The 20,535-nt window shown below is 32.4% G+C and overlaps 1 protein-coding gene across 1 annotated transcript in view; it reads left to right on the top strand.

Annotated features, from left to right (window-relative positions):
* Window positions 1–13,047, top strand: part of ISA3 (isoamylase 3) — a 32,693-nt gene extending 19,646 nt beyond the window's left edge. Inside the window, exons 15-24 of the mRNA XM_059597932.2 lie at window positions 4,513–4,564; window positions 5,047–5,109; window positions 8,538–8,627; window positions 8,714–8,786; window positions 9,522–9,601; window positions 9,923–10,027; window positions 10,108–10,206; window positions 10,319–10,380; window positions 11,854–11,962; window positions 12,632–13,047. Coding sequence (XP_059453915.2) covers window positions 4,513–4,564; window positions 5,047–5,109; window positions 8,538–8,627; window positions 8,714–8,786; window positions 9,522–9,601; window positions 9,923–10,027; window positions 10,108–10,206; window positions 10,319–10,380; window positions 11,854–11,962; window positions 12,632–12,742 — 844 coding nt within the window. The 3' untranslated portion in view covers window positions 12,743–13,047. The remainder of the gene's footprint in view (window positions 1–4,512; window positions 4,565–5,046; window positions 5,110–8,537; window positions 8,628–8,713; window positions 8,787–9,521; window positions 9,602–9,922; window positions 10,028–10,107; window positions 10,207–10,318; window positions 10,381–11,853; window positions 11,963–12,631) is intronic.
* Window positions 13,048–20,535: the final 7,488 nt, after the last annotated feature.

Consider the following 20,535-nt stretch of genomic DNA (forward strand, 5'->3'; position numbering starts at 1 on the left):
GATTTTCCTTTGTTAAGTAAGTTATGCTAGTTGATTTCCACTGGCGTAAGACCCTACCAAAAAAAAAAATTCATAATACATTAAGCTTCTACAACAATTACAGAAAATGCATGAAGACTGAAGAGTTCATGTTAAATGGAACATAACTTACCTTCTTCTGATCTGAAATGAATGTAGGCATGACATGTTGCTCATGTGCTCCAAGATTAGACATGGGTTTTCAAAAATTACATCCAATTGTCTTTCGTCTTAGCTTCAACAACAGCAGAAGCAATTAGATACATGTTGATCCCATCCCTACCAACTACAGCTTGGAGTTGGCCCTTAAATGGTTCTTTTACGAAGCACCTATCCACTCCCATGACAGACCTACAACCCTCTAAAAATCCTTTCTTCATGGCTGCCAGAGAAACGTATAGTCTTTGAAATTTTGGAGACACATTAAGGTTTGGTCTCTCCACCTTCATCAATACACAACTTCTCCGGTTAGTCTGTCTCAATGTTTCACAACAGCACCATAGCCTCCCATATTGATCCTCAAGTTTGCCATATATCTTTTTATTTGTCTTTCCCCTAGCCCTATTGGCCCCTATACATCATACTAGGAGTTACATCTACTTTCCATTTCTCCTTCACTTCATGTTGTATCATATCCAAAGACATGTTGGGTTGAATTCAAAATTTGTCTATTAGTTTGTTGGCTATCCAAATTGAGTTTATAACAGAGTTTTTGTATTTCCTACCACACACATCTTTAGATTGTAAAGATTTTATCTAAAAAGACTCTTGATCAAGTATCTAATTGGTATACACTCGGTACCGACACTTGTCATCTTTAGACTACTATACATTTTCTTCATTTTTTCAAATTTAATTTTCTTCCCCCTTTTAAGATTAAACTATTTAACAACCTCTCTAAACAAAAACAATTGTATGTTTGGGAATTTCATACGAAGGGATAGGATTAGATTAACTAGGTCCACAACTTGGAATTCAGAATTGGGGATAGATGTGATTTCACCATCTTCATCACTAATTAATGGTGACTCGAGTATGTCACTTCTACCCATTTTTTTGAATTAGTGCCAGCATCTTTAACTGATCTCTTCAACTTACAACCACTTTTGGACTTACCACCATCATTCGCTTCGGTGTGGTTCTCAGCATCTTTTTTTTTTATTAACTACCATTAACCTCATCATCACCATTGCCATCTTCATCACCCTCTTCGGTACCTTCTTTTAATCACTCTCATTCTCATTATACGCATCACTCCGATTTTCAGCTTCTACATTGGACATGTTACAATTTGTTTTGGAGGTTCCAACCCCACCATCACTTTTATCAAGATCTACATAAAAAGGGTCTTCATCATCACTAATCTTGTCTGCCCACCAAGGATCATTCAAATCAATCCTCCCTCTATCTTCATCGTCTTCTTCATAATTTTCTTCATCACTTCCCCCCTCCCCAAAAGAAATAATGTATAATTGCGCAATAAAGTGCTTGATTTGGCAAGCAACCATAAAGATCATATCATCATTAGATGTTATTAAGTGCAAACTATCAACTAAACTCTTCTTAGGATCTCTAAAGTACATTAAATCTCCTAACTTGTAGCCATACTCTTTTGAAATATCATCCAACACAAAAAATGACAACTTATCAGGATCATAACTCTCATGATGAACAACAACTTCACCACCTACATACTCACAACCAATGTGCTTGTCGAACCTACCCCGTAAGTAACCTCAAACACTAATTTGGAAGACACCATCCTATAAGGTGAATTAATAAAATACAGGAGTGTTACTTTCATTATCATAACAACAGAGGACATTTTATGATATATTAATGTTGGACAAAAAGTTTTATAGTGTGTACTAAAAAAGACATAATATGCGGTAACATATTAAAGAAATTTTAATGTTTCAGCGCATACTAGACAACGACATTGAAACATTACATAATTTACTCACATGGGGACCACTATTGTTCCAAAAACCACGCGCATGGATCCAACTTTGCACAAAGCAATTCACATGTGATAATAAAGCATCATTCACATGTGAAAGCAATATCTCTATACAACTCATGCCATTATCTATCAACGTCACAAACTAAAGGTGGCGATCCAAAAGGAAACAAACATTGCCTCACTAGTACAGTCAAACAATATTCATGTTATAAGATTCAAACAAAATGTTGATTGAATTTAAGAACAAAAAGTAACCGAATTCAACATCTTAACAATAGAAAACCAAAACCCCCAATTTCACAAAACCCTAATTTTGCAAGACTCCTATTTTTTTACTAACCTCAAATTGGAAAAGGAAAAACACTTGCCTTGTGAGCGAAATCAGAAGATGCGGGTAATACAATTTTTGTAACACATTCCCTCTGTTATGCTTTGATTATATTCGAAGTGAGCTTCTAGGAGATATGCTTTTATGTCTTTGTATTTAGTTTAAGAGAAAAAGATAAAAGTTATTGTTTAAAATTGAATAAAACACGCATGAGGAGGGTGATTTTTTTTTTTTTTGAGAACATGCATTATAACCACTAGGTAATTGAACGCATGGGGTTGTGGGCATTTTGGGGCGTTTTGGAACATAAACAGCACGTGTTGCGCACGTGATTAATTTTTCGTCTTCTCTTGCGCACGTGATTAATTTTTCGTCTGAGAAGACGAAGGTGGCTAACGGATAGGTCACATTGCTAATTTTTGGAACTTTTTTGGGTTGCATTGCAAATTTTTAAACATTGAAAATGGGGTGAAACTTTAAGGGGGTAAAGTGCATTTTCTCCTTAAGTTCTAGTATCCCTTTTCACTGTTTTGTAATTCACTTGACCCACATGTTGTGTTTTGGAGATATTTGGTTGGATATTTGAACTCAAGATCATGGAATTCTTGGCCTCCCACTTATCATAAGAAGCGTCATTTACCTTAGGTTCAAATGCTCTCCAAATCACAACTGTGAAATTGGATGGGCTGAATTATCTTTCTTGGTTGCGGTCAACTAGGGGTGTAAACGAGCCGAGTTTGAGCGAATTTTCCTTGTTTGAGCTTAGCTTATTTAAATTTTACTCGAGCTCGAGCTTGAGCCAAACCAGTTCACGAGCTAGCTCTTATATTTAATTTATTTTTTTATTATAAATTTAAACTTCAAGTATTCTTAAACGGCTCAAGAAGTCAGCTTGCATATGAGCATTTGCTTAGTTTTGCTAGCAAACTATGGAGCTCAAGTCAATACAGCAAGATACTTGGTTTCAAAGAGAGAGGATATGCATCATTTTATAATAAAATGATGCTATTAAAAAAAAAAAAAAATCAATTTTTAATATTAATATGAGGAATTATGTGAATAACTACCAATTCGAACCTTATACGAGCTACTCACGAGCTTAGCCGAGTCGAGCCGAGCTAGTTTCATTTAATATTCGAGCCAGGATTCGTGTTCACGAAACTCTTCATTTAATATTCGAATCGAGCACGAGCCGAGCTTATGCGAGCCGAGCCCGAGCTCATTCGCGAGCGGCTTGCTCTCTTAACAGCCCTACGGTCAGCCATGTTATATATTAAGAATCGAGGAAAGTTGGGATACCTTAATGGCAAAGTGTTTGAACCTAAGGCAGATGATGCTTCTTATGATAAGTGGGAGGGCTGAGAATTCCATGATTATGTCGTGGTTATTACACTTAATGCTACCAGTGGTTAGTAAGGGATATTTATTTCTCCGCATGACAAAAGAAGTTTGGAATGCAACTGCTTAGATATTTATTTTGCCCATAGATAGATGCTCTAGTTGCGTATTTATTAAGTAGTTTAAATTTGGAGTAACTGGAGTGTCATTTTTTTTTTTTTTTGTAACAATAAAAAATGAAACATTTTTTAAAGAGCGCCTTTCTATGTACTTAGGGGTGTCTTACACTTTTAATGAGATTTGTCGATTCCTTAAAATTTTTTTTTTTTTTTTTTTAAGGGAGTACTATAGGGATGTTGACTAGACATAATATCTACATCTATGCAGATTTGTTGCTTTGTACAGTTAGCAGTCCCATCATTACATCTGTAATAAAGGTAATATAGTAAAATTAAGCAAAAGTAGAAATTTGTGAACTAGAGCCAACTTGTCAGTATCTGAAATGTTTACTCTCGGATTTTGTCCATGCTTTCAATGCTGTTTGATAGGGTTCTAGTGGTTCCTTGTAGTCTCTGGGTTCAGAAAGGAGCTTGAACACCCTTTCTTTGTTTTCTTCTCTTTTTTAATTTTAATTTTTAATTTTTATTTAATGGTGGGCTAGGGCTAAATGCACACCATAAACATTGGTGGTGGTTGTTTGTGTTGGGTGACACCTCCTTGAGTAGTAAATTCTCACTCTCAACATTTGACTTGGATCTTTTAAATTCGGAGTTTCTACCCTATGTGGAAGTGAGTTGTAAATGTTGCCTTCTTTGTTGGTGATTTCTTTTGCTTGTCTGGGTACCTTAATCCATTTCTTATGCAGGTGGGCTGAGTGGAATGGTAAGTACCGTGATGACATAAGAAGATTTATCAAGGTAATGCTAAGAAGGAGCAATTATCCTATGTAGTGGGTCTATGACTCTATAGCTTGTTGTCCTTGTTTTGAGAACGGTTTAAAAACAATAATGAAATATAACAGCCTATATCGGAGAATAAAAATTCTGAAAAATGAATAAACAATTTTGATTGAAAGGGATCTTCTAGTTTCTCTGGTAAATTCAATAATTGGGTTGAGTTTCTTAAAATATTTTCAATTTAAACTGATTTCTATTAGATGTTTGAAGCGACAGCATTAACTAGTCCAGAAATGGGTTAACTTTGTAACTTCCAGTAGGAATATATGTTTAATGTGAGACTTTGACATTCATTTTCTCTTCACAGGATTAGTCATTTCTTTGTAGCTTTTTAGCCTAAGTCACATATGACAGTGTTCAATGGAGAGAAAGAATAGTTATATCATTAATCACATGCCATTATTCCTGCTTTCTAATTTTTGTCTCGCTTGTACATAACATAGGGTGACTCTGGTATGAAGGGAAGTTTTGCAACTCGGGTTTCTGGGTCTGCTGACCTTTACAAAGTAAGCATCATTTTTTATGCAGTAACATTATGGTTCTTTTGCTATTTATATGTTATATTCCATTTTTTATTATTATAAATTTAAATTATTGATCTTTATTGCCAAGTACGAAACTATTTATTGGTACTCACAAGTCAGTGGTTTGGCCTAAATATTCTAAAACCAAGTGTCTTAACCTGATCAAGGTCAGATGGATTGCCAATAAAATTGGACATAGGGTTATCAGCTCATTACTGATATTGAAAGCTTTACCTCCAGTTTTGGTATTCTCAGGCAAATTGGATTTCAATACTATCCCTATAGCGCTGGGTTTTTCTTTTTTTTTTTTCAGTATAATTTAATTTTAAAAATCTTTTCAAGGAATCTTCTTGAAAAAGAATAATAAAAAAATAAGAGTAATAATAATGAAAAGGATTTCTTTCTATCTTTTTTCCCAAAAAAAATCCAAGATAAAGAATTTCTAGCTCTACTATTTTCCACATATTCTCAGCAACAAAAATGAAATAAAATTCAGAATTATTACAACATATTGACTAAAGAGAGAAACTTTCCTATTGTTTATGAATCTAAAAGTGGCATTCACATTTCAAAATAATTGTTTTGTGCAAAACTATATAACACTGCAAAAACCACACAGAACAAATCACCAATTCCAATTCATCAAAAAAAATGTAACTGTTGTTTTGTACATCAATACTTCCTTTGGTTTGTGAGGAATCAATACAAAAAGGAAAAGAATGAAAAAACAGAACAAAACAAATTATCAATATCGAGATCTATATTCCTTCTTTTCCCAACCATTTCAACACCATCATTCTGTAGTTATAAACATCCTTGTAGTGAGAGACCCCTCCAAAACTGCAACAAAATACTTCCGGAGCTATATAAACTATTCCCTCTTGCACCCAACATTGATACATTACTCTCTTTTCTAGAGCATATTTTGGCGAGGCTAAAATAAAAAAATTTTGGGCAAACGTTCTCATCCAAAATAATGTTGCGAGGCATTATGTCAAGATGTAAGATTTGTGTGTTGCAACCTCTATGCAAGTATTTTTGCAGAGGGTTGTGCTATCTTATCAAAGCAGCGCAAAATAGCAGTTTATATCTATATATTGATAGCTAAATACAAAATTTTATCTTTTTCGTTAAGCTACAACAAAAACACAGTGTGTGAGTATTGCTAATCGAGATTAACAATACAAACATAAAAGTCAAACAAAAACACACTATTCTCTTCCATTAGCCCACAAAAAATCCAAATAATTTATTATCTGAATTCTAAAGTTCCAATTTTTATCAAAGAAAAAAAATACACACTAGTACAAATTGAAAATATATATTTTTGCAGAGGGTTGTGTTATTCTTTTCAAAGTAGCACAAAACATTAGTTTCATACTCTTATATATATATTAATACCCAAATCATAATTTTTTGCAGAGGGTTGTGTTATTCTTTTCAAAGTAGCACAAAACATTAGTTTCATACTTATATATTGATAGTTGAATACAAAAAATTTATCTTTTTCATTGCACTGCAACAAATGGCATGGAGTATGAGTATTGCTATTCCAAATTAACAATACAAAACACAAAAGTCGAACAAAAACTCACTATAATCTTTCATTAGCTCATTAAAAATCCAAAAAAATTATTAACTTAATTATGAAGTTTTGCAATTTTCTCAAAGTAAAAACACATTGAGTATGAATTGAATATATATTACTCAAATCGCAATTTTTTGCAGAGGGTTGTGCTATTCTTATCAAAGTAATACAAAACATTAGTTTATATCTATATATTGATAGCTTCATACAAAAATTTATCTTTCTCGTTAAACTACAACATATGGCACATAGTATGAGTATTGCTAATCCAGAGTAACAATACAAAACACAAAAGTCAAATAAAAACCCAATATAATCTTCCATTAGCCCCACTAAAAATTCAATAAATTTAGTATCTTACTTCTGAAGTTGCAATTTTTATCAAAGAAAAAGCACACAAAATTTAAATTGAAAAAACAAATATGTACCTACAAATACAATTAATACCCAATAACAATTTTTTTGCAGAGGGTTGTGCTATTCTTAAATGCAGTTAATACCCCAATCACAATTTTTTTTTTTTTTAATTTTTTATTGATGGTTGCGTTATTATTATCAAAGTAGCACAAAACATAATTTTCATATCTATATATAGATATCTAAATACAAGTTTTTTTTTTTTGGTTAAATTGCAACAAAAAGCAGAGTATGAGTATTGTTATACAAAACACAAAAGTCAAAGAAAAACACACACTAAGCTGAAGAATGATTGCACAAACAAAATTTTCAAACATTAATTGGACACAAATAGAAATATAGAATAATCAATCCTTGTCTGCCAGTCGCTTAGAGCTCAATTTCCCTACATTATCAAGGAAATAGCGTTAATCGTTGCATGCAAAAATTATGAGAATCAAATGGGTTGGAAACCAAATTCTTCGACTCTCCTCTCCCACTTGGTTTGCCAAAAAAAAAAAAAGAACGAGAGAGAGAGAAGGTTAAGAAGAACTACCTTGGGGTTGTATTCTTAGGCCAATAGGTTCCGTTTTTGTTACTGTTGGGGAGAGAGAGAGAGAGAGAGAGAGAGAGAGAGAGGTGGATTGTTTTGGTGCAAGCCTTAGAGAAATAAATGGTATATATGTAAGCTAAACATATCAAACACATATTAAACCCTAATGCATGTTTAACTTAAGCATATTTGCTCAAAATATACACTTGTCGCAATTTTAGCCAATTCTCTTGAAGGATTCAGCTGTTATATATATATGATAGACTAATGCTAGAAGGAGTACTAGAGTCCTCCTTGAGTCCTCCCAAATATGATGTGGCTTTTAAATTCAATATTGAATTTGAGATGATTATTATTGAATTTTGATCTAACATTTGGGATGATTCAAGGAGGACTCTTGTCCTCTTTCTAGCATTACTCATATATGAACTCAAAAAAACCAGCTTACCCTTATTTTCCCAAATGGTATAATTTTTTTCACCAAACTATCTTGATCAACACTAGATGGAGGGAATACATCCTTATTGTGATATGGCACCTTTATTTTGGTAGCTTGTGTTGAGTATGGATGTCCTTCTTAATGCTTGGTGCTAGCTGTAAAATTTATTTGGAAAACTGTTATCTTAGTGGTACGTAATTAGCTTTCATCCCCAACTACCAGGGAACAGCAAGTTTGCTGAAATATATGTCAGTTTATTGTTCTTGTTGGTGTTAGTGTGTTTGTGAGCTTGATGTACATTGTTGGCCCACTTTTGAGTGGCTCAAGTTTTTGGGATAAATGGTTTCTAACAGTTTTTTAAGAAAAATATGTTAGTAACTGCACTTAAATCAAGATATGACTGTCGTCCTCATATTTTTTACTCGATTCTACAGATGAATAAGCGCAAGCCTTATCATAGTGTCAATTTTGTTATTGCACATGATGGCTTCACACTTTATGATCTTGTTTCATACAACTTCAAGGTATGTTCAAATTTTAAATCCATCAGTTTATTCTCTATTGAATCTTATAGCATGGGCTATTTCTCTTAAAAGTTTTGGTTTTGTAGCACAATGATGCTAATGGAGAAGGTGGAAATGATGGAAGCAATGATAATTTGAGCTGGAATTGTGGTTTTGAAGGTGATGCTTGATATAATAGTTGTGATATGATGAAAAGTCCATGTATTTTCTATTCTGTGTATCACACCACTACACAAGTATGTATAAGCTTTAAATGTCAGCATTCAATAAAATCTCTAAAAACTGTATCAACACTACTGATTGACGTTACTCTTTTTCATTTGTCCTTGAATCATTTTGTACTGCAATAATGTTACATATGTTGCTTACTGGAGATGCATTGTTGTTTTCTTGACCTGTTCATATTTCTATGGGTTTTTCTTTTTTTTTTGATAGTGCAACCATTTGATATCAATGGCTAGCATCCTAAATTTTTTACAGTTTCATGCTTTCTTCACACACGTATTAGATGTTTAATTAGAGTAACAGTTACTACTGATAGCATCCCAAAATCTGATTTTCTGTGGGGATATTTTTTTAGGGGGGATAATGGGGAGAGGGAGAGAGAGAGAGTAATGAGCTGGTGGGTAGGGACAGTTCTGGGCCCTAATTCTAGTGTCTCAATCATGCAGTCTGCAACAAAGAGAACCAAGGTCACTTCAACTAGGGGGGGGGGGGGGGGGGGGGTGGATTTAGTGAGTTGGCTAGCAGGGACAATTTTGGACCCTGAATTTTGCGAACCTATCTGATGATGTAGCGTTAACTTTTAGGTTTCTTCTTATTTTTATTTTTTTTCCTTCTGTTCTTTTCTTCATTTCTAGATGTCTTGTTTTTGACCTTTTATTAATTTGACAGGCGAAGTTGATGATACCAGTATCAAATCATTACGCTCTCGTCAAATGAAAAACTTCCATTTGGCATTAATGATCTCTCAGGTAAATGAACTTAAAAGAAATGTCATGTATCATCTACTTGTACTATCTTATTCTGTATTTAACTTGTTGAAAATAAGTTTCAAAACTTGTTTAGCCTGGATAAATGGTTTTCCCAATTCAGATGTTTAATAACTCTTTTTTATGACGATTGTTAGGCAGTGTATAGTTTATCAAAACCTCCTCAACCAGTTTTTCTCACTCAATTATCATTTTTTTTGGAATTTATCCCTGTCAACTGTCAGTTGCAAGATTTCAATTATTCGTTTCATGCTACCAGTGAACTTGCAGCAACGATGTAATTTTGTCTGTGCATATAAACAGGGAACTCCAATGATGCTAATGGGGGATGAATATGGGCATACTCGCTATGGAAATAACAACAGTTATGGACATGATACTATTATTAACCATTTCCAGTGGGAACAGGTGATTCTCTATTTTACATTTGTTCTTTCTGATACAATTCAGATAATGACTAATTATTTCAATTATTTGGGGGAAGACAGTTGGATGCACGGAGGAATAATCATTTCAGATTCTTCTCAGAGGCCATCAAATTTCGGCGAACACATCACCTATTTCGTCAGGAAAATTTTCTCAACAAAGTAATCTCTTTTTCAATTCTTACTTAAATGAATCAAGTTAATATTTTACATGAATCTTTAAGTACTCACTTCTTAATTCTTATGGGACTTATGAAGCACTTCTTTTTTGCAGGATAATGTGACTTGGCATGAAGACAACTGGGACAATTACAAGAGCAAATTTCTTGCATTTACGTAAGAAGTTATACATTTAGCTTGCGAGTAGAATATGGATATTTGAAACAGTTTTGATTGATTGTTTGGACTCCTTTTGATGCAGCCAGAGGTTCATGGCATTTACTATCTTTTATTTTCTTTTTGTTCATGTGACACTATATCCTTGATTGCTTTTGTTTTCATAGGATCCTTGCGACAGTTGCAAGAATCCTATTTTACATATGGACTATAGAATGCTTGAACCCTCTACCTGACATTTGACAGCCTCTACGATAAGCAAGTGAATGCTGGTATTACAATAAATTAAATATCATATTAGATGCATTTCAATTAGAACCTGGAGGATACCTTGAGGCTAGGTATGGTTTATTTAGAGGTGCTAAGAGTTGTATTTTCCTTTCTGCCTGACAATCTTGTCCTATTAAATATGTAGCAAAGGCAATACAATTGGATCCATATTTGTGAAAGTGGTGCATGATTGGGAACTAGAATCTGTGGTTCTCTTTCATATAAACTTTATTTACTAGAGATTTGGAGAAAGGAGGTAAGAATGTGTTGGAAGTTAAAAGAACACTGCATGTTTGATTTTCATTTCATTATGAGTCCTTAATAGGTTCTGTTTCTATGGAGGCATTTGACACATGAAGGCACTTCCAAAGTTGATTTTTATCTTCCCTTCTCCATTTTTTGGTGGGGCAACTGTGTTACGAAAGATTTTGACAGTGGAGAATCTGTTAGGAGAAAGAAGATTCAATGTGGATAGGTGTTGTGTTGTGTGTGAGAAAGTGGAAACAGTTTTTCAGTTTCGTTTCACTTTCAGTTCTGATAGATTTGTGGTTGCTATTATTATATTGCTCTTTGGGGTTAAAAGAGGGCTTGAGTTTCTCTAGAGTTTTGGAAAGGGAGGCTTAGAAGGCATAGCAGTTGTATGGGTATCAAATGCATGCCCTCTACATTGTTTGTTGCATTTGGCAAGAAAGAAATAGTAGAACTTTTGATGGTGTTGAGATGTCCTGAAATAAGCTTAAGCATATGTTCCCAAAATCACTCTTTGACAGGATGTCTGCTTTGGGCAGTATTTTTTTCTCCTTTATAAGATTTCTTGGGTTCGTTGAATTTTAGGTTGTAGTTTTCTCCATTTTATATTTCGTGGGGGACTTATGGTATACTCCCCTGTGCTCTAGTTACAGCCTTCTTTTTTCTCTTCTTTTATTCTTTTAACAAAACTTTTACTTTTTAATATATTACCTCTAGATTGGGCGTACTATTCATGATTCCAAGATAGTAGAGTTGAAAACATGCATATTATGTTGCATCACCAGCAAAAAATAACATGTTCGGTTATGGACATAAAATGGGAGAGATAAATACAAGATCATAATACAAACAAAATGTAGTTAACTTTAGAAGCATAGACCTGAGGTTCCATAATTTGAAATCAGAAAATGATTACTAGGTATGGAACTCTTATTAATACATTTAATGTTGCAGGCTTCATGACAATAATGGAGCAGACATCTATTTGGCATTCAATGCTCACGACTATTTTGTCAGAGTTCCAATAACCCGACCACGAGGAAAGAGGAGTTGGTTTCGTGTGGTTAGTTCTCTCCCCTTTTTGATACATGTGCCAAAGTGTTTACTGCTTCCATGGATTATTAACTGCATATTTTGGAATTAATTTTGCCCTCAAATCACCTAATTTTCCTTTCTCTAATTATAATGCATGTCATGTCCACTTGCTAGATTCACCTGTTTGTTCTTTAAATTCAGCACACTAATGGTATTGTTCTTTAAAACAATATTGCATGATGGCACATTGTGCTCACAAGTTTAGATCTTCACATTGTTCCATCCATTTCTTTGACTCCATCTGTGAACCAACTGATCTTCAGCACATCTAGACCGTAACGCTGCTCGAGTGCACAGTAGTAGTACTTCTTGAACTTTGTTCACCGACATAATCCCTCATCCTCGTTCCTCTATCCACTTTAACATTTTCTTTTCGTTTTACTTGTGTAGCGTGGGCTCATGAAACATGTTGGAATAGGTTTTTATCTGCTTTATAGAATCGCGTCAGTTTGGACTTAATGAAGACATACTTGTATAAAAGGCCAATCCACACATGACACAAATCTATATCTGTACAAGGGTTTAGGAAAATGAGCTACAACAATCACAAGATTTTCTTACATTCTTCTATGAAAATTCTTGGACTCCTCAAATAGATGGGTTTGGTTGACTTAGATTCGTGGTTGATTTATTGCAGGTGGACACTAGTCTTGAGTCTCCTGATGACTTTGTCCCAGATGGTGTCCCAGGCATTAGAAGCACCTATAATGTTGCTCCCTACTCTTCAATTCTTCTTGAAGCAAAGTGATGAGATGATTTGCAGGAGCTACTTGCCGATCAAATCCTCAGACAGTTTGTTCTGTTCTGGATTACAACGTACGCGGTTGACCATTCGGGTTCCATGCATCCACGACATGGTTAGAACTAAAGATGTGGAGAAAACAATGCCATACATGGAATGCAAGTAATGTGATGCAGAAAACAATCCCAAACTTGAATTTTCAGTGTAAGAGAGCATAAAGTTACTTCATGATCATACATTATACTTTTGGATGAGAGAAAGTATACTCTGCTACTACCTTAATAAAGAAACACTCTGGAACTTGGCAATCATATTTGGAAGTGGTTTATTATTGTAGAATTTTTTTTTTTTCCTCCAGTGCCTGCAATGTACATACATTAGCTATGGCAAGAATGTTCCCAAGGAAAAAAGAGAACAAGAATGGTTTTTTTTTTTTTTCTTATTAATATAACAAATGATTTGTTGAGCTACAGTGCTCAGCAAGCTCAGCAAATCTTTATTCAATTTGTTGAAAATAATAATTAAAATAGATAGTGGAATAAATAATCTATTAGAGTTTATATTGAAAATGTAGTAATTAAAATAGAAAAAAAAAATATATATATATATATAGTTAAAATAATCACTCCTACTAGAGATGCTCTAAATACTAGCTATGCTATATTATCATGTAACTATTTAATATGTTAGTATATCGACTAGCTAGTTAATATACAATAACATATTTAAGGGGTAATTTAATCGGCTATGAATCATGTCTTATCCTCATGAAATAGAGGTCACTAGTTCGAATCTCTTCTTCCCCTTTTCTTGTATATATATATATATATATATATATATATATTTGGGAGATAAAAAAACGTGGATTAGGGTGAATCATCATTTCTTATTGTTGTATGGTTGGTTGGGCATTGTGAGTTTCTGACTTTGGTGAATGGCAAGTGATTCTGATTCCTATTTCCTACCCACTACTACCCCCATTGGACCACAACCAAAGCTTTCACGATCTTGTGTCAATGTGGGTGGAAGGTTCGGTGTAGGAACCAGGAAGATGAGTCTTTAATAGAAAGAAATGTGAAACATCACACTTTTATTCTATTTTTATATTAGGGGAAATTTCATAAAATTCTCATTAACTTTCATTTCGTTTTAACAAGTTTTGATGGAAAATCCTAACTGGTGAGAGGTAATTAAAATGAATTAAAAGTCCGATATCATTAATTGATAGTCTTTAAACTTCGAAAGAATAATTTCAAAACGCGTGAAAATTCTTATGGGTTTTCTAAAGTTTTTCATTTATGTTATTACAATGACGTTACAAAATTTTATGCGTTTTTGGATCCGCCCTCGTTAAAAAGAAAAATGTTAAGTTTTTTAAGATTTTTCTGTAAATTTGATTTCAAATGGATGTCTCACGATCCCATGTGATCTTTATTATTTTAGTAAATAAAAAATATAAAGTGATGGATCATAAACATATCAATTTGCAACCAAATTTTTAAGAAAAATCTCGGTTTCCTTATATATATATATATATATATATATATATAAAATAAAATAAAAAAATCTCGGTTTCTTTGTATATATAGTCTTTTTGGGGTGCTTTTTGTTGATAGGTGGACATAGATGCCAGGTGTATGGGCGTGAGAAAGAGCAATCAAATGGGATCCCCCAATATCGTGATTCGTGACAGCCAATCACTGCTGACAAAGATGCTTCTCCCACAACTCTTTCGGTCTTTCCTTTGTGGGTGTGCGTGTCTTTAACTCTGTTGTTGACGGACCGCTCTCCATCAGTCTCCCACGCAATCAATACTTCCTTTGATTACCTCCAATTATATTATATTTTAACTTCATTTTTCTTATACAAAATAAAATGCAAAAAAAAATAAAATATATATATATATATATATATATATATAATAATAATAATTTTTTATACGACTGTTATACAACTATGACGATGATAATAACACATCACTTTAAACAAATAATCTAAGTGGCCGATAATAACTATTTAGTTATTATCAGCCTCTTTTTGTCTTCGGTAGAGAGTTAAATAGATAATCTGTCAGGGTTTGTAATAAAAAATCAGTAATTAAATGATGTGTTACCGTTTGATGAGATATATTATTTTGACAAATATGTTACCGTCTCATAACATGATGACAAGTCACTTAAGAGTCAACTTTTGAGGAAAAAAAAAAAAAAAAGGTTGGTAAATATAAAAATGGATCCCATGGCATGAGTAGAATTGTATGTACATGTTTATGATGCTAAGTATAATAATAATCTTCCCATGTGTTAATGGTAAGCATGTAGGGACAAAGTAGTCAATTTATAAGATAAATGATTCCATTGAAGATTTATTTATTCATACATACCAAAAGGAAAAGCACAAAAGACATGTATAGTATAGCTCATGCTTGGGTAATGTCTTACTGTTTTCCAATTATGGGATCCCCACAATGGACCCTGTGCCTGCCGGTCCACAAATGAGTCGTCTCTATTGAGAACAAAAAATATTATTATTCTCACCCCTTAAATTATTATTATTATTATTATTAAATGTGTCTTCTTCAAATTTTAAAAAAGTTATATTTTATTTTCAAACTACTTAATTCTTTCACTTTTAGTCCTCTCTATTAGAGCATTCTTAACAGTTTCTTCGTTATTTTCTTTATATTTAAGTATTTAAACTATTTTTTGCTTTTCTATATCAAAATACACCTCAATACTTTCTCTTAATCATTTCCTATATCATTAAAATATTTGTTAGTTTTAATTATATTATATATGTGAGAGAAGAGATAATAGAGAATTGTGAAATATAACTCATGAGAGAAGAAAGGAGAGAGGAGAGAATTATTATTATTATTTTTTTTAATAATCATAAGGATTACAATAGTGAAACTCAAAACATTGGGTTTCACTGTAACAATCCTAATGTTTAGAATTTATTTAAGGAGTCTGTTGTAGGACGTTTTTTGTAATTTTTTGAACATATTTCTTAAACTTAGGGACAGAGTTCCTTAAAAAAAGTCTGCTAAAAATGCTCTTAGAAATTTATTTAAATTTAAGGCTATAAACAATAAGTTCAAATTTGTTAAAAAAAAAAAGAAACGAGTTAGATTTAAACAAATTATTTAGGGTAAAGTCCACATACCCCCCTCAAACTACCACTCAATTGACAATGTCCCCCCTAAACTTTCAATTGTGACAATGTCCCCCCCAAAGTACCAAAACATTGACAATGTCCCCCCCAAGACTAGCCATAGGACAAAAATGCCCCTATAGATTTCTCAATAAGACAAAAATACCCCTATAAAGTCAAAAAAAAAAATTGATTTTTTAAAAAACAAAAAATTTTAATTGAAAGATAATATTTAAAAAAAAAACAATTTTTTTTAAACAAAATTTTTTATTTTTTTTTTAAACGGAAATTTTTATTCTTAAAAAAAAAAACTAATTTTTTTATTTAGTTTTAAAAAACAAAAAATTTCATTTTATTAAACGAAAATTTTATTTTTTTAAACGTAAATTTTTATTTAAATAAAATTATAAAACAAAAATTAAAAAAAAATTAAAAAAAATTAAAATTTTCAATTTTTATAACAAAAAAAAAATAGAAATTTTTTTAATTTTTTTCTTATAAAATTGATTTTTTTTAAAAAAAAAAAAAAAAAAAAAAAATTGGCCATCGTTTGGATTTTTTTTTTCTTTTCTTTTTTGTTAGTTTTAGGTTTTTTCTAGAAGTTTTAGTTTTTTTTTTTTTTAAAAAAAAAATTTTACTAAGGGTAATTTTGTCATTGGGGGGAACATTGACAATTTTTGGTAGTTTGGGGGGGACATTGTCACAATTGAAAGTTTGGGAGGGACATTGTCAATTGAGTGGTAGTTTGAGGGGGTTAAGTGGACTTTCCCCAATTATTTAACTTGGTAATAAGTTTGAGCTCAACACGTGTTGAAAATAAAACTTAATGATCAAGTTTGACTCGAGTCGTGTGAGTCTCATCCGGACCCATGGGCATAGAACCACGATCACAGGTCTCCCCAGCTTGGCAGTGGATCTTCGTGGCTAGGGCTTTTTTGAAGAAAAAAAAAACATTTTTTTAATCTAAATGTATGATTAAAGTGTCCACGATCATGGCTCTTCCTTCACTCACTTTCATCTAGAAGGTTACTTAATCATGGAGTGATGTAAATTGGCCGTGCACTCAAAACAAATCTTTAAGGGTGTGTTTGATAAAAGTTTTTGGTTAGTTTTGGTTTGATATTGTAGTAAAAATTGATTGATGTAAAAAAAAAAAAAAAAAAAAAAAAAAAAAAAAAAAGTGAAAAGGTAAGAATGTTTGATGTAAAAAAAATTTATTTGGTGGTGATTTTTTTATTTAAATAATAATAAAAAATAATTTATATGATGTAAATAGTAAAAGAATATAAAAAAAAAAAGTTAAAAAATAAGATAAATAGTATTAAAAAAAAGTAAATAGTATTGAACGCAATTTTCAAACGGAGCCTAAGTGAGGATGTCAGGTAGCAGATTGACTATAAATATGCATTAATAAGAAGGTTATTGAATTCAACTCTTTCATTTATGAAGAAAAAATTGATCCAGTCAAATATGGGAGACATGGGTGTAAATGAAAAAAAAAATTATTGATGTGATATAAAATAAAATAAATATTAAATATTTTTTTAAAAAAGTGAAAAATATTATTTAATAATGTAAGAAAATGAAATTGACTTTTTTAGGATAAAATGGAAGAATGCTCTTCCATCCATTTTCATTTAAAAAAAAAAAAAAATCAACTGTTAAATCATAATTTTACAAATTCAATAGATAATTTAAAAATAAAATAATGAAAAATAGATTAAAAAAAAAGGAAAAATAGCATATCTCAATATGAAATTAGAGGTCAAGTAGGTGGTCGTTGCAGTCAATGGAGGGAGTGAACCCAAAGTATTTTTGCCTTGCTTCATATTACAAGTTTATACCATTTCCTTCATTTCTTTATTCATGAATATGGATAAGAAGAACATTGAGAGACTTGTTGATTTCTATTATTTGCATTGAAATCTAAGGGGATAGTAAAGCTTTAGCAGATGCTTGGTTTACACAAAGTCGATTTTACATCAATGGGTTTTTTTTTTTTTTTTTTAATTTTTATTTTTATGAATGGTTTGCGTTAAATGTTTATGATGTCTAAGGTCGTGCCTATGTGCTTTTGAAGTGTGAAACTTGGTTGTAATGGCAACCAATGGGTAAGTCCACCGGTTTGTTTTGGAGCCTGCAGTTTGCCTATATGTTATAGTTTTTGTTAGTTCGACTTCTATGTGGTCTTAGCACAAACAAAGTCTTTTGTGCCTTCTAATGAGAGGTTAACACATCAGCCCGAAACAAAAATATCAAATGTTAACAAAACATTAGAATACTACTGTGATGCCCCAAAATTTTAAAAACAAAAAATAAATACAATTATTTGAAAAACAACTGTCACATTAATCACTTTCATAAATGAACACGTTACTTGCAATTGTTTTAAAAATTCAATTTTATTTGAGAAACAACCAAAAATTCAACTTTTAGCTTATGGCCGAACATTTGATGAGGGACCATCAAATATTCGACCTTAACCTCTAGCATGAATGTTCGACCTGCAACCCTAAAATTGTTGGGTAATAGTATACTAAATGTTCAAGCATAGTACCAAACATTCAGTGTCAGTCTGAAAAGCAATTTTAACCCATTCTCCACCTTGTCCAACATGCAACACCCCGCTTCCACCCTTGAACCTCCATTCCTTACTTCCACATCCCACTAACCCTAAACCTATAAGAAAAAGAGAGAGATTTTAGAGAAGAGATAATGAGATTTTGAGGTTGCTTTGCCCTCATTAAGGTAAAACCCTCTGTACTAAGCTAATTTTCATGTTGTTAGTATGATTTTCATGCTTCTTGCAAGGTTTTTAAAGTACCATGATAAGCTTGTGCTATGATTCTCCTTAAAAAGCAAAAAGGTTTTCAGAATATTTTAAAACACCTCTTGTTTTCGTAGACATGCATGTTGTTACGCCTTATTATGTTTTTATGAACCTATTACGAGCCTAGGGTGAGATTTGTTGCGTGATGGTTTGAATACAAGAGCTTTACATGCATTATGACATTCTGATCAAATGTTTTCTGCATTCTAATCGAACCTTTGACCTTGAGTATGAACATTCGATCATATTCCAGAACGTTCGAACAGTGTCCAAAATGGGTGAAATTAGAGTTTTGTGACCTTCTAATTATTTGTCTCTCTTTTAGAACTCTATAGTAGGAACTCGAGATGTCTAGCCTAGACGTTAAGCCTAGGTGATGGCAGTCTTGGGTTTTTCTCGGTGCTCCGAGAGAGAGAGAGAGAGAGAGGGACAGGAAGGGCCAATCAAGAGATTGCATAGGAAGAGATTAGAGAACTTAAGAGAAAAAGAGAACTTGAGAGAAACCCATTGGCTTGGGTGGTGGCGTCCGGCCTGGGGAGCGTTCATCAGAGGGCGGCGTTGGCGAAGGGTGGCTATGGGAGTTTTCTATAAGAGTAGTGAGAGATAGAGTTTTACGGTAGATTAGGGATATAAGGGTTGAATCTAGTGTTTTGCCAACATTTGTTTTTCTTGCTCTTGGTTGATGTGCCAATTTCTTAATGGAAGGCATACAAAGCTTGGTTTGTGCCAAGACTTCGTTGAAATTATTCTCTTTCTTACCTCATTCTACTCTTCTAGGGCATTTCCTATGTGAACCGAGACAAATCATTAGTGGGGGCAAATTACTTCAAGCCCATGAAAAATTCATTATTCAACAAGTCCAAAAAAAAAAAAAAAAAAAAAAAGCAGAGTTCAGAATTCAATATATCAACACAAATTAGTATTACTAGAACACAAACAAACTGTTTAATTTCTTCGTGCTTAATAGAAGGAGACGGTGATCAAACATGACAAAATAATTTGAAGACAACATATCATACGAAAGTCAAAAGGTGTGATCTGTATGTCCTTAACTTATTGCGCCTTAAAAAAAAGAAAGGCTTCGTTTGTTGCTCAATATTATATTTTTATTTTATAATTGTTTTTTATTTATTAAAAAAAAAAAAAAAAAAAAAAAAAAACAAAATGGAGAAAAAAGTTATGAAATAAAATCATAGTCCTTGCATCTAATTAAAAACTGAAGCAATAACGTGCCAATCATAATAAACATCCATAAGTAGGCTTAGAATTCTCAAAAGCCAATATAAAACCCATCGTCCAATCATGTGGCATATAATTATTTCCCCTCTTGTAAGACTGTGACCTAATCAACACGTTTTAAATGTAAATAGTTTTTAATGGTTGAGATTTTCATAACAATTCGGGTCACCTTCCAGATTTTACTTCACTTATTTCGATTCATAAATAAAACCAACGGAAACTAACAATAACCAGATAATATATTCAGGATTACTTTAAAAAAAAAAAAAAAATTAAAAAAAAAAAAGGTATTCAGGATTCAAATGACCCGTTGACCACCTGACTTGACAGCAAGTAATATGTGCGCAAGTTGTAATAAATTCAAACTTTTTTTGGTTGGGGAAAAACGAATTTTATTAATCTAACTCCACTTATGTTAATTTAACTATAATAATAATAATAAAAGGAAATATTTGATGGTGAGTTGCATTGAGAAATCTCATTTAATGAATCAATAAACAAGCATTTTTATTCATTAATTGTAGTTCCATTCAATTTTTGATAGAAACGTGTTGTTCTTATTTAAGTAATTTGTGAG

This window comes from Corylus avellana, chromosome 7, assembly GCF_965113065.1.
Source record: "Corylus avellana chromosome 7, dhCorAvel1.hap1.2, whole genome shotgun sequence".
Classification (NCBI taxonomy): domain Eukaryota; kingdom Viridiplantae; phylum Streptophyta; class Magnoliopsida; order Fagales; family Betulaceae; genus Corylus; species Corylus avellana.